We start from the raw sequence: 15,247 nt of genomic DNA, 5'->3' as shown, positions 1-15,247 counted from the left end.
ACGGGAGTGACTGACATCGGAGAGTTTATTTTTGAAAGACAAAAATAAAAAATACTTTCTTTACATTTCTGTTCCAAATCTGGCTAGCATCAAAAAGCACCAGAAGGCTCAGCTTGTTCTGATGGCAAGAGTTGTCTGTGGGTAGCTGGAGTAGGCTGGGCAGCCAGCAAGGGGATGGGAGGGGGATCCAGTCCAGACTGGCTATCAATCAGATCAACAGCTGCTGCAGATTTTAATTTCCTTTTATAGAAGGGAGATCGTGGGAACTGTTGCTCTTCATAGCCTACGGAGTCTTTGGCTTAAAAATCTGCCCTCCCGGGGGACCAGACACTACGTAACATCTCAAATGCTGGTCTGCGTGTTTGCTCAGGTTTCTGCTGCAGCCAAAAGCAGCGTGCTTGCCTTTGCTTCGTGCAGGGACCTGTGCAGCCTTCCTCTTCCATGGCTCCTGGACCATGTCTTAGAGTCACAAAGGAGGTGAGAAAGCCTGCAACAGTCCAGAGGGGTCACAGGCGGGGGGTAAGGGAGGTGCAGAGTTAGGGCCACCCAAGAGCATGCAAGGGGCCCCGTGGGGCAGCGTGCAGGCTCCAGTGCCCACCTGGACCTGTGCTGATGGCCACCGAGCAGAAGAGCGCGCTGGCAGCCGTGACAGGGCTGGGGAACCGCCTTCCCAACCATAGCTGTCGTTCCCAACTCGGTCTTGGAGCCGGGAACACCCCTCAGTAGGGAGGGGTGTGTATTTTAGGCAGAGCGGGGAACATGTGCCTCTGCCTTGCTCTTGTATCAGTGTTTAATAAAAACTAGGATAACCCTGGGGTGGTAGAGGGGAAGGGGACAGGACTTGGCATATGGACAGGGAAGTTCACCTTGTCAACTCGCTTTACACCTTTTCTTTAGATGCCCACCATCACAGCCCTCACGCTTACCAGCAGCTCCTCATTCTGCAGAAGGAAGTGGCTTGAGACTGGAGTTTATTTACACTGAAAACAAATGTCAAGGCATGGAGCCATCAAAAAAATTTGGTGCTAGTAGCAGTTTGCATGGTCTGTGTAGGAAGCTATCTATAGCAACTGGGAAGGCACAGAGGCACATGTTATCACCAGTCTGCAGGATGCACTCTGTCTGGCCATGTACAGGGAGTTATAAATAGAGCTGTATACAAGAACATAGAAGGGCCCTGTGGCTGTGTTGGAAATCCTCATCCAGACACATCTCTAGCAGAATCCTGTCCTTGTCCCCCCTAGAGAGCTGTGTATGTCAGAGGCTATTTCAGAAGGATCCTGGGCAGCCAGCACCGCCCGAGAACAGCTGATCTGTGAAGTATGAGAATACAGACCAGAGTGCAAATATGCCCAATGCATCTAAGATTTCTGATTTCCTTTAAAGTATCTTTTTGCTATTTATAGAAACATCCCCCCGCCCCTTCCCATCTATGTACCTTGCAGATCAGCACTACATTAAACAGTCCCACCAGCAAAACTCTCCTTAATTTAAGAGTTTACAGGTCTGTGTGGAGGAATTAAAAAAATTTCAGCGTTAAAGTACAACTAAAGAACTGTAAAAAATATTTCAGGAGGGTCCGTAAGACCTTGAGAGTCCATCAAACTGCCCCAAGGCAGGATCAGCTGTCCCTAAATCATTCCTGACAGCTGTTAGTCTAACCTGCTGTGAAAGAGCACGCCTCATGAAAGCTCCCTGGGCAGTAGGTTTACAGAGATGCTCCTCAACGAGTCTGAAGTTAAAGGAGGCTGTAATGGTATAATAAGCAGTATGAAGGTTGGGTCCAAGATTAAAATGTAATTGTGTAAAGTGAACCTATTTCAGTAAGGCATGGTCATAATTTAAAGAAGGTTGCTAAATGAAGACTCCTGGACAGCATAACAGCAAATAAATACAGCTCTGTGCTTAAGGAAACCTTTGAATTATCCAAGGCAGCATGCAATTTCAACAGCAATCTTGCATATTTAGCTTTCTAGGCACCATAAGCACCACTCCTTTCCCACAAGCACTCAGGAAGGGTGACGAATAGAAAGCTGTGCCTTGACTTCTATTCTGTCATTTTCACATCAAATTGCCCTTTTGCAGATTTGCCATTAAAGGATAAGGAGGAACGTGGGATCCTCCCTTCCAGGGTGAGGCAGAGCCTGTGTCCCATGCACTGTAGCAAACGGCACAACGGGAGAGATCCGGATGGAAACCCAGGGGTGGCTCCTGCAGAAATATCTTCATGAAAGCCTCCATGCTCTCTCAGACTGTGAGCATGCGAGGTGGTTGGTTTAACTGATGCACTGGGTAGATCTTGGTCCTTGTACCGGAGCCTGGTTATCATCACTGTTCCAAGTTAACACAGAAGCCACCTTCACACACATACATGACTGAAACTGTCAAAACACAGGCTTCTACATGAGTATCTCCTTCCGTTAATTTGTGAGTTTAACATAAACAACCTAATCTGGCAAGTTGAAAGCTCTTTCCTTGCAACAAACTTTTCCCCTCCCATGCACATTTTGAAATTCTCATAGTGAGAAGTTGCAGATTGTCCTCAGATTTTCTCTCCCTTGATGAACTTCCCCTTTTTACCGAGGCAGAACTGTTTCCTTCCTCAGAATCCTGCTTGCTCTCCAGTGACGATACAGATAATGCACTTCAATGGAGACAACTGCATTGTGCAAAAGTGTAAACCTATAACATACTGTAACTACTCAGTGGAGTAATTTAGTAATCATTCAGTATGAAGGTAATGAGACTTTCTTCTCTTTCACCCAGTGCTTGTCTAAAGTGAGGAAAACTTAAGTGGTCTCTACTTGCAATAGCAGAACAAGATCTTTTCAGAACAACCACAGTATTCAACACCAACCTAACCAGACCAACATTCTCATTCAACTGATGAATTTTGGAGAAGTTTCACATTTTAGTTGCAAAAATAGGATCTGCTTACCTTACCCCTGCTTGCCTCTCCTTCTCATGCCCCAACAACATATCTTCTACCTCTACAGGGGCACCAATAGCAGGGGTTCTTCCAAAATGAAAGGAGATGGGTTGTCCGAAAAGGCTCTGACTTTGGAAATCATTGTTGCTTCCCCTCTACACAAGGGAACCCCAAGCTGAATGGCTGAGGATTCGCTACAAAGGTGAAATGTATTTTTCAGGAAACACTGTTGTCTCTACAGGGTATATCATTTTTGATACTGGCTTCCATGGAGAATGGCATATTTGATGTAGCTTCTCCAGCTCCTCTCAGGTTGTCTTTTACTTTGTTACAGGACATGGGAGCATGGAGCAAGGCAGACTTATGTGCTTCAACATACATATTTTAGATATTTTTCCAACGCCCAACCTACTTGTTAGTTTTTTTCACAAGTGATGACTGTTCTTTTTAGAAAAAAAATTCTCAAGATTAAAAGCTCATAGATATGAACATATTTAGCAACAGTCTTCCAAAACAGTGTTACTATATCTGCCAGCAGCTATGTACAAATCAAGTTGCTGTGAAAACCCTAATGACAATGTTTAAAACCTCAGTTCTCAGACCCTATTGAAAGGATACATTTAACTTCCTTTGTTCAGCAAGTCAGTTCAAAGCTGGTTTTCTGGAAGAGGAGGTAGAACCACAGACATAGTTTGTGAGCCTTTAGAAGATAAGGGCACCCAGCCAGCATACATTTGTCAGCCCAAGCCAACATCAGCAAGCTGTGAGTGTGGTTGGGGATTACATAAAGCATTGATTTTATACATACATTCTTGATAAACAGGAAGAATTAGGGAGCAGGTCTGTTGTACGACACCATTGCTGGAACATCAAAAGCTCGTGGTAGGGTAGCCATTCTGCGTGGGGCAAGCCCTGAGAGCCAAGATGTTTTACATCCTCAGGCACATGGTAAAGCCGTTTAATTTACTGATTTCTTATTTAGGTCTAGCCTCAGCAATGTAAAACTGTGGTTAACACAGAAGTATTACAGGTGTGTAGTAATCACATGGTTTGCTTTTTCTAGCTACATTTAAGCTTCATAGTGCACATTTAACTTTTAGCTGCATTTGGACATCTCTGTTTTAAAAGAGATTATGGACTCCTTATCTGCGAAATCGCTGTCCATCAATTTACCATTTAACATTTTTCTAGTCAGAAGACATGATAACCATAAAAATGGGAGAGGCAATACAATCTAGCATTAACTACACAGTCAAAATCAAAATGTCTGCTACCTCAGAACGTTCGCCATTTGTTTGCCTGACATCAATTGGGACATTAATAATGGCAAATCATGCATGCAAAGTTGCTTATTAGCACAGATTTTTGTCAACTTAAAAAAGATCAAAGATTTCAAACCAATTAAAATAATTAGATTCTCAGTGTGGGGTGAAGGCATACGCATTTTGCTGGCTTCAGAACAAACTTTGGGAGTTAATGGGAAATAAATGTACCTCCTGAAACCTTTAGAAAAGGGTAACTCTGCTGTCAACATTCAGCCTGAAAAAATGCTGTTATTTAGCTGGGGTAGAAAAAGGAAGTTGTAGACTAACTGGGGGCCAAGGAGTTGTGAAATGTAAAAACTGTGTAAATCACCCAAGGTAACTTACAGATACAGAAAACAAAGCACAAAATATTAATTGCTTTTCAAAGCAGAACACTGTTAAATTACTTGCCATGAGAAATTAACTCGTTATTCACAGAATGTTATTTTTCACTGTTGTCCCCTTACTTCTGCTTCTGTACCCTGATGTCCCTCACAGATGAGAACCTGGTCACCTATAGGAAAACTCAGGAACCATAGTTTCAGATTTTGCAAGTACAGATTTGCCCTATGATAATTAAACACATAATTCCTCATAAAACCAAGGAAGTATTAATATTTGGGCTGTTTCTCAGCAGAGACTCAGAGCACGTTATTCATCTTTTCCGAAATTCAAAGCTACCTCCTCTAACAGGTGACATACTAAATACTAAAAAACTCACAGACAGTTCTTCAGCAAGGCAGAGAGGTATGAGTAGCTACAGTTGCATATCATCTTCACTGTAGCTTCACCATGTTCCAAAAACCCACCCCCCCACTACCACGGCTCAACTTGTGGCTACCATCTGTTGTCAAGGTCAAGCAAATACTGGGCCATTTTGAATTACTTCTAGCCTGGGTGGTTTTGCTTGGTTGGTTTTCAGTCGATTCTCAGCTAGGTAGACCCCCATGACCTGAGTCTTCTGTTCAGAGAAGCTACTTCAGCCTTTGCTGACCAACATCCCATTAAGCCTCTCCAGGAAAATGGACTCACACAGGAACTGCTGTAGTGCACCCCCCGCCTGGTAGATCCTGTCTTTTAGGTATCTTTACTATTTCATCTGCAGCTGAATTTCAGGTCATCTCAGGATGTGGGAAACAAAACAAATTCCTAAGCTCTACCTTCCCCACCTCACTCACTTGAGTCAGTACCTCCCTCTTGCTCCCTAATCTATGCATTTACCCTAGGCAGCTCAAATGCTTTCCACCGGTTTGGTTCCACTCTTACTCCAAATTCCCTTCCCTGTTTTTCTCTTATCTCCACCCTCTGTATCTCCCAGTTTTAATATTCTCTTACTCTGCACCAGCCCTACTCAAGCACCTCATTTCCCCTCTCCAACACCTAGCCCTACAGTCCTCTTGCTTCCGCTGCTCCAGACTTCTTATCGTTCTTCCAGCTAGGCAGACTCTCCTCCTGCAAAGGAAGGTGTCTACTGGGACATGCCTAGATCACACATCTTACTTCCAAGCCCTGCCCCATGCTCCTTTCTCTGCTTTTCCAAGCAGACTGCCACCACTGGTGATATTCCCAATGCTGCCATGAAAATTAATGTGCTTATGGAAATAAAACCAATTTCTTCAAATAGGAAGGTTGCTACAGGTTTGGACACCATAACTGTTCTGGTAGCCTGATGATGCCCCTTGGATCTCTCCGACATGCGTGACAGGGGTACAATTATTCCACCCTTTTCACTTGCATTGCATTTCAAAATCAGAACCATGGTTATTCCTGAGGCTTTTTTTGCTGACTAAAAGTGTCTACGTGCTGTCTCTTTGGGCCCAGCAGTGCCAAATGGTGTGCTTAAACTTGTTTGGGTTATCTGTGCTTGGAAGTCCTTTAGAAAAAAGAATGTGGCTTAATGACTGGCAACTAGAAAGACATCCTAGTGTCTACTGTATGCCTGAAATGCAAACTGACCTGCCACAAATGGAAGTGCTGAAAAGTTATTTGCTTTGATTCTGAGCAGCATTTCAATCATACGAAGTAAGGCACCACTGCTAAATAAGCTGAGCCTGTTCATCATCTCCCTAACAATAAACCACTGCCACTTACTTTAAAGTCCAATGTTTTATACTTTATGCAGAATGGATAAGAAACTTAGAATTATTTCATACTAAAAGGGAAGTATGTATAAAAATACAATCACAGTGCAGTTCCACAGTTTTCATGTATTGCAAAGGCTTTGCTTTGTAAACAGGTTCTAATGCTGCTCTCACACACATCTACACTTCCAAAAGACTATGTTGAATCTCTCTTATTGACATACACCAATATGCCACACATTCATTGCATTCCACATGAAGAGATATTTAAGATGAAAACTCTTTGTCTGGCTAAGGATCAGCAGACTCTGTGCAGAAACTACTCAGAATAATTATAAAATCTGTTTAGTAAGGCCACACAACTTTGAAAGTCCATTATATTGAACAAAATAACTTTATTTGTATTTACTTGATATTTTTATTAACAAAGTTTATGGAATCTGAAAGTAAACAACAAAAGTAACTTTTAATTGAGACTTAATATGGGAGATTCTCTACCTAAAAATATGTCAAACAAAGATCATAAAGAACTCCAAGGATCTGTGCTATACTGTATGATATGTAAACAGGTTTTGAAAATACTTCCCCATTATATATTTTGACACAGTATGCACAAATTAAGTTTAACCGCCTCAAGGGATTACTTGGAAGTAAAGCCATTTGAAGAGCCATTTACAGTCTGTGGTGACAAACTTCTATATAATCAAAACAGTTCCTTTTTTCACAATGCAGAATAACCTGCTGAAGGCAACTCCCTATCAAAGTGATGCCAGTAACACAGATCTGATTGTATGACTCCAGCACTTAAAAGAGCACACTGGATATACATGGCTTTTAACCTTGGGCTACAATTATGCTACCAGAACTAAATTCAAGTCTAAATCAGTCATGTAGAGAGGTGTGTGCCGTCTGAACACTGCTTAGAGTCCTTGTTTTCCAGATCTGATGAAGGTGGTGAAGGCGCTCTGAGGTTCTTATGCTTACATTCAGTGCAGGATGAACTTTGCAAATACCAGGTTCTCCAATCAACGACAAACCACAGATCCCAAAGTAGGCATGTAAAGCATCTGAAAATAAGGACAGGAAAGGAAAAAGAAAATTATGTCAGGCTGTAACTGCCAAATGTTATGTTCCTGGATTCAAACCCCCCTGAATAATTACAGCCAAGAAAAACAAATAAACAGGTGTTACATTTTAAACTTGAGTTTTGACAGAGTAAATTTCTGCCCAAAGCCATCAGCATGAACTGGTAGTTCCACTGCTTTATTTCTTCTGAATGCTAAGGCCAAATAGCAAAAGATTTTGAGCATCTGGAATTAATTTCTGCCCACAAAGACCATTTTTTTTCACAAACCTAAAAGAATTTTTTGGCTGATTACTTGATGAACAGCTGACTACTGAAACACCAAAATTAGTGCCAATAGAGGCCAAACAGCAAGATTTAAAAGTATGAAAGAAGTCATTACTTTACCTAGCTTTCCCCCTTCCAGACTGAATACCTTAAACATAGGAATTCATGAGGTGGCTTGGTCAGCCATAACAGATGACTGACACCAAAAAGAGATACTTTTATTCCCCTGTCCCACACTGTTCCTCCTGCCTACCTTATACCAGCACTACAGCGTGCTGAACACCCTCCACGACCTAAAGCAACTGAAAAAACACAGAAGAAAATTAACCCAAGCAGGAGAAAATGGACAATTTTCTGACAGTTTAGTGAATGAAACTGGTTGGCAGAAGGTTCTGTGTCCTGGGTTGAGTGAGTGGTGGGGTTTTTGGTGGCAGAGGAGGGGGCTACAGGGGCAGCCCCCTGTGAGAAGCTTCTCAAAGCTCCCCCAGCTCCATGTCAGCTCCACTTCTGTTTGGAAAACTGAGCCGATCAGCTGCGCCTCTGCGATAACGTATTTAAGAAGGGACGTGGTGACGGGCAGTGGGACTTGTGAGGAGGAGTTGCTGCAGCTGCGTGAACACCAAGGTCAGTGGAGGAACGGAGGAAGAAAGGAGGGGGGAGGTTCCGGAGCAGAGACCCCCCTGTATCCTGTGGGGAGATGGCAGGGCGGCCCCCCCTGCCACCCATGAAGATCTACGGTGGAGCAGACACTGATTTATGGCCTGTGGCTCCTGCTCGGAATAATCAAGTTTCTGTGCCCGAAGAAGGCCGGGGTCTCATGGGAAAAGGCAGCCCCGCTGCTGCAATTCAGTGCTGGGAGGATTGCAGCATGCGGGGGTGTCCCACGCCGGAGCAGCTCGGGAAGGGCTGCAGCCCGTGGGAGGGAATCCACTTGGAGAAAGTCAGTGACCCATGACGGAGCAGTGTGGGGAACGCTGCGGCCCATGGGAGGGACTCATGTTGGAGAAAGTTTGTGGAGGACTGTCTCCTGTGAGAGGGGGACCACGATGGAGCAGGGGGAAGAAGTTCCAGAAGCTCCCCCCACCAAAGATAAAGGAAGTGGCAGCACTGACTGCACCCCCCATTCCCTGCCCCTGCATCACTGGGGGAGGAGGTAGAGATATCGGGAGCAGAGCTGAGCCCAGGAAGAAGGGAGGGGTGGGGGGAAGGTGTTCTCAAGATGTGGCAATGTTTCTCACTGTCCTACTCTGTTATGTGTTGTTAGTGTCTGTAATAAATGTATGTTCTTTTTTTCTTCCCCTAATGAGCCTGCCTTTTGCTTGTGACCATAAAGGGTGATTTTTTTCCCCATCTCAGTCCCATCTCGAACCCCAAGCCTGGCTCTCTGTCCCTTCTCATTTCTGGAAGAGAAGGGAAAGAGAGTCACTGTGTGGTGGTTGGCTGCTGACCAGGCCCAAATCATGACATTCTGATATACACCAAAACTAGTACAAAAAGGAGAATGGATGTGCAGCTGTACTTGGGGATGCTGAGAGGAAAAGAAGTGCCTATGGGCAGCAGTAAGCCATTAGTTTGGATTATCTGCCCATGAAATCACAGGCTCAGCTGGAAAGAAGATTTGAACTTAATGTGCCCCTTACAAATTCTCAACACTCAGTAACCTTTTGAATGAGCCAGTAAATTCACACCTGACTAAAATGATATCACAAGGTATCTGGATAGAGAAACTCTGCAAGAAGGCTTCTGTTTATCAGCAGTAACGTGCAAACACAAGCATGCCCAGCAGATACAGCCCCTACTGACTTTGCAGAAAGTATGTCAGGCAAGGAGACCTCAACTTCAGGAAATATAGTATATTAACCTCTACGGAGAGCTGCACTGATATGCACTAAAAACTATATACAAACCTAATTACTTGTATAAGGCTATTTACTGGGTTTAACCACGGAGTTCAACAGTTGTGAAAATCCATGCTAACTTAACACTCAAGTTAGTTCTAGCCAAAACATGTATATGCAGACCATGTACTCCTCTGTTCCAAGCTATGAAATACACCAAGTTTTTCAAGGTCATAAAACAGAACAATTTGTTTCATAAGTAACTCACAAACACAGAATGCAGCATGCAACCTCTAAACTGCTCTTCTGTTGTCTTTTAAAAACATAACAAAGAAGGATGTATTTATACTTCCATGAGAGCAAATGTCACTTCAGTGTTTCATATGTAGTAATTGCGCATACTCATTTTCATCCTCTCATTATTTTATGTTAAATCTTTTGACCTTTCTCTTGCATAACGTGTAATTCACATGTGCTTCCAATTCTTTTATACTGCGTATCATTTAAAGATAAAAAGTGAGATGCATCAGAGTTGCTGCATGACTTCCTGGGGCATGCAGCAGTGTAACTAGCAATTTAAAAGAAAAGTTTATTTACATCTAGTCATAAGTTATGCACAAGTCTGAAAAAAAACGCAAATGGCTTAGGTATGTGTTCTAGCTGCAGATTCACCCTGGTAGGTAGCTAAGCATCAAACAGCTGCTCACTCACTTCCCACCCTCCACCCCGAGTGGTAGAAGAGGAAATGAAGAGCAAAAGTGAGAAAACTTGTAGGCTGCGATAATGACAGTTTATAGGGAAAGCAAAAGCTATGGCTGCCAGCAAAGCAAAATAAGGAATTCATTCACTATGTCCCATTGGCAGGCAGGTATTTAGCCACTTCCCAGAAAGCAGGGCTCCATCACATTTAATGGTTAGTTGGGAAGCCAACTAGCATTTAAGAGCCTTTTGACTTTTTATATTTACTTTCAGTGACGAGGAAGTTTTCTAAGCTCACTGCTCAGTAAGCACACTGGTCCAAAAAAAGTGTTAAACAATGCTACTGGCCTTCAGAACCAACCATGTATTGTTAGTACGTTAGTAAAGTGAGAAAACTTTATTGTGGAGACATACAACAATCAACAGACAGCTTGCCTTTCAGATACTAGGCTGAGCTGTGTATGTATGCCAGTGAAATCACAGTTCCACGGAAACAACGTTTGCAATGATGCATTTATAGTCATTCTTCACATTAGAACTGCATTAACTTTTGACTCTTTCCTTCAAAACACGAACTCAGACTTATGTCATCAACTGTCCCAGGAAAGAATGCTGCAATAAGCCCACCTATCACAACAAAACAAGAGACTGCAAAATCTTGCTTTATAGAAAACAGTAGTGTCTGAGCTGGGACGCTGCACAAATCAAAGGAAAACAGCTTCATTATTAGTCTAGCCTTTCTCAAATCTTATCTCCAACAATCACAACTATGCTAAAAGACAGGTTAAGGAACTTTGCACGTCAGTGGGGTTTTAAACACATTTTTTTTAATTGCTAGCTCACTAAGTAAATGGTTCATCAAGATCAACAGAAATATTTCCTCCAAGTGATACTAACTGATCTATATAATGCAGAGTAAATACAGCAAAGTCCTCAGGAATCCTAGACTGGTTTCCAGGGAAGTGAGGGGAGCACATCTATGACAAGCACTGTGTTTTCAGTCTGGGTCCACCCACACTCAACTGTTGCTTAAAATAAAATGATGAAACGATGAAATATCAGGGCACAGATTCTGAGCAGACTCATCCTTTATTATGACTAAATTTTTTCCTTATTTGGTCAGTTTACAGACTATTTATCATCCTTGTACAAAATGTCACTGGGCAACACTACTGGCACATAGTTTGTCTTCACAAGTTTGCAATACCTTCACTGAATTCTAGCATCTTTTAAAATTTTGAAGTATTGAAATTAGCATCTTTACAAGCTTTTTCACTACTTCAAATCATCCACTTATAAAAGGATAATAATTAACTTTCAGATCTACCATGTACAATTGCTATGTGTAACTACAATCTGTAAATCACAGTATGTAATATGTAAACTTTGACTGGTTTTACATACATTAATGACTTCTGAATAAGCTTGAAGGATTCCTTTATTAAGGAAACAAATGTTTTTAAATATTTTGCTCAGGTGATTTACAGAAATACCCACTGCACAATATTCCCTTTAACCAGGATAGTTAAAACACATATGGAAAGGCTTGTGCAGCTCTAAATAGACAGTGATACTCTTAGCAACAGTCTAAACAACAGCTCACTTGCTTTGGGGCTGAACAAGGAAAAACTACACCTTCCTGTTTGCACTTAAAATATAATGAGATTTTAATGATTTAAGGTGGGGGTTTTTCCATTTTTTGAGGGAGACTGAGGAGCAAATTCCTTTACATCTCTCAGATATCTGACTGCTGGAATGTATTTCTATCTTAGAACACTCATCATAATTTTGAAAAGTAAGTTTACCTGGATGGCTATCTGGCCACTTGGCAAATCCACCAACAAGGCGATCTTGAGTTGACAAGATGTAATTTCGGTTTTTCTCAAAATCTGTATATTGGAATATGTTCAAGAGCTGAAAAGAAATTAGACCATTACAGTAATACACTAAACCTTAGTACGTTTTTAATACTAAAATATCGTGCCTATTTATGAGCTAAGCAGTGATAGCAGAGATAGCACTAATCTGGTAAACCTCCACATCCTGCGTTTTTGCAAGATGAAGGACGTTCATAGTGATCTCTGCATATGTATGCATTTGTGCCAAATATGTAACTCTTTCAAGCAAAGCAAAAATGTGACACTTAAAGAAATCAAAACAAGTCAGTAACTATCTTGTAGCTGTTCTGTACACTACCTTCAATGTTGCTCCCACCCAAAAGGAATAGCAAGTGTCTACAGGTTTGTTGGGCCGTCCATGGTAGCCACTCTGTTGTCTCATTATACACCACCTTCTTATTCTGTTCAGTTCTTTTTCTGAAAAAACTTCCTCCAGTTTACCCATCAAACACAGTGACGCGATACCACAGAATGTAGAGCCACCTGTGAAGAGAGAGTTGGTTTTCTAGTGTTTTGATACTCAGTTTTTCACTGAAGCCTGTATGATCTCAGTCAGAACTTTATAACTAGGGTAGCAATGACAATTAAATCAATGGACTTTTAAAAGTAAGAAAGAGTTAATTTTAAGTCTAAAATCCAAATAAATAAAACCACTTTAGTTCAGCACGTATGTCAAAGGGGCGAAAAAACTGTCAACCCAACTCTTGCACAAGAAAACCTGCATTAATATCCTTAAAGCTGGATTGACTCTCAATGCTGCGCAATTTACATTACACAACAGTCCAGAAATCAGTAAACTGCAATGCAACAGATAACATTTATTCACATGTAACTTAAAAAAAGAAAGCTGTTGAGATGCCAACGATCAAACTGAAGGAGAAATGCCAAAGGCAGCCTCAGACATAATCCCCCAAATGATATAAATAGGCAGAAGTGTCTGATGAGCAGAAAGCCAAAAAAAAAAGTTCAGGGGAAAAAAAAAAAGGCATGGTTAATCCTATGAAAGATCTTCTGGACTCTCATGGTTGTAATAAACACAAATTACACTTCTAAGGAACTTCCTGTTGTCAAGAAAACTGCACGGTAAAATTTGGAATTAGAAGAGAAACTCGTGTTCTTCATGTATCATGGCTATCCCTTTTTAAAGCCCATCGAAACTCATTCTGAGTCCATGACCCAATATGATAAAATTACAGCCTGGAAGACCACAAGCACGCTATTGATACAAGACTTGGGGCCCAAAGTTTCTTACATCATCCTGGTGCTCAAAGACCCCAGGAACTCTAAGTTTATTTTCATTCTGATGTGAAATGCAGCAGGAAAAGGATGTTGAAGTAATGTTATCTGTTATCACTAGCATTCTACAGTAACTTAGTTAAATTATACTCCTGTGTATTTAAAAAATTAGTTACGTTTTTCAACTTCACCCGTCCTGCAGGAAGAAAACAGGTGGAATTCTATCAAAGACTAATATAAGGATAAAGCTAGCAAAAATTTGATAGATTTAGTATCAGTCACTAAGAAATCAACAGTTTCTCTGTCACAAGCAGACCACTACTTCAAGACATAGAAACATTCTGCATAAAACTATCAGTCTCTTGAGAATTCCCATCTTCACAACTCCCAACTGTTCACAAAAATTAACTGCTGCTTCAAGATTTGAGCCCGCAATGGATGCAGTAATCTATCAGAGGAAATGTTTCTAGGTTTTACTAATAGCTACTGAAATTGGAGATTATCAGGCCTCTCACACAAAATCTCTTGCAGATAAATCCACAGGGTAGCAATGATACATGTGGAAAAAGTTTGCTCTGTCAGCAAGGAATGAGAACTACAAGCCAACACCTTTCACAAAACATTCACAAGGTAAGATTAATGGAGTTGATACATTAAGAGGCGACCTGTCTGACAGTAAGCTTGAACTAAGGTAAGAAGACAGATGAAATTGAGGCATATTTTAGAATCGCTCCTCATTTCACTTCCTTTAAAATCAGAAAAGAAGGACAGGCATGACACACCCTGCAACTCTTACAGCATTTTCAATCTCAGTCTTAAAAACAGGCGTAGAACATTTTAACATTCTTACCATGAGATTCCAGTCCAGCTCCCTGTGCCAGGCCGTTATCATAAGACTGAAGGAAAAAACCCCACAAATCAGTTACTTTAGAACCACATCACTTTTGCAGACATGCCAATTTCTCAGTTTACTAGCAAAATTATCATCAGACCATAACTACCATTTAAGCTGATTAAATTCTGAACCTTTGCCTCAAAAAGGTCTTGGCACAAAACACTTAACAAATCAGCCTTGTTTCAGTGCATGCAGCTTTCATGACTTCATTATGGAGTTCATTTTAGTTGTGACGTATGTTAAAAGTCTGAAAATGGGTAAACATGTCTTTGTCAAAAAGTGTGTGATGCAGATAATCTTTAAAGAAAAAGAAACAACACTGGTTTTGTCTTTATAAAGAGAAAATGGATTGTAGTTCCAAACAAAATGAAATGGATAAATTACATGTGTCAAACCCAAGAGATGGTTAACATACAAAATGGCAAAATGCAAGGCACTACTGTGTGTATGATACTCAAGCGTAAGAAAAGCTTTAGTAAGGAGCAAGAACATCAGGCTTTAAAACAAATGAAGGGGGAGTGAAGGGGGGAGGAAACCAGAAGCTCCAACACAATAAAGCATACTATTGGACTAAACCTATCCTATAAAATATTACTGTTAAAAAATACCTTAACAATGCTGAAAAATCACTTTAAGTGAAAGAAAAGGAGAAACTTCAGTCTGATGAGCAAAGCACCAAGAATATTGTAGTACAGGTCTGTTAAGAGCAATCTAGGAGCAGGTGATATTGTGTATGTAAGAATAACAATTTTTCTTGCCTAAAAGTTCATTAAATCATTTTGTGTAGGAAACAAGAGATCACAGTAAGTCATTCATAAAATGGAAAATGTTTAATTTACACAGTTCATAGAATACTTAATAAATAATCACTAGGCAAAAACCAAACTGTTTAGAAGGAACAAAAATGAAGTTTAACTTTTGCAGGTAAATTGCACAGATCCTACATCTTCTATATTAACTGCTCAATTAATGATTGGTTCAATATCTGATGAGACAGTTAGAAAGCAATTTTAACT

The 15,247-nt window shown here is 41.1% G+C and overlaps 1 protein-coding gene across 1 annotated transcript in view; it reads right to left on the bottom strand.

Moving 5' to 3' along the window:
- Positions 1-6,700: 6,700 nt before the first annotated feature.
- The window catches only part of PGGT1B (protein geranylgeranyltransferase type I subunit beta), a 35,433-nt gene continuing 26,886 nt past the window's right edge, over positions 6,701-15,247 (bottom strand). The window contains 5 exon segments of the mRNA XM_032984058.2: positions 6,701-7,247; positions 7,250-7,381; positions 12,008-12,116; positions 12,399-12,583; positions 14,187-14,232. Of these exon segments, the coding sequence (XP_032839949.2) occupies positions 7,201-7,247; positions 7,250-7,381; positions 12,008-12,116; positions 12,399-12,583; positions 14,187-14,232 (519 nt within the window). The 3' untranslated portion in view covers positions 6,701-7,200.

This window comes from Tyto alba, unplaced genomic scaffold (genome assembly GCF_018691265.1).
Source record: "Tyto alba isolate M040663 unplaced genomic scaffold, T.alba_DEE_v4.0 Super-Scaffold_13, whole genome shotgun sequence".
NCBI lineage: Eukaryota > Metazoa > Chordata > Aves > Strigiformes > Tytonidae > Tyto > Tyto alba.
This window is presented reverse-complemented; position numbering and strand designations above follow the sequence as displayed.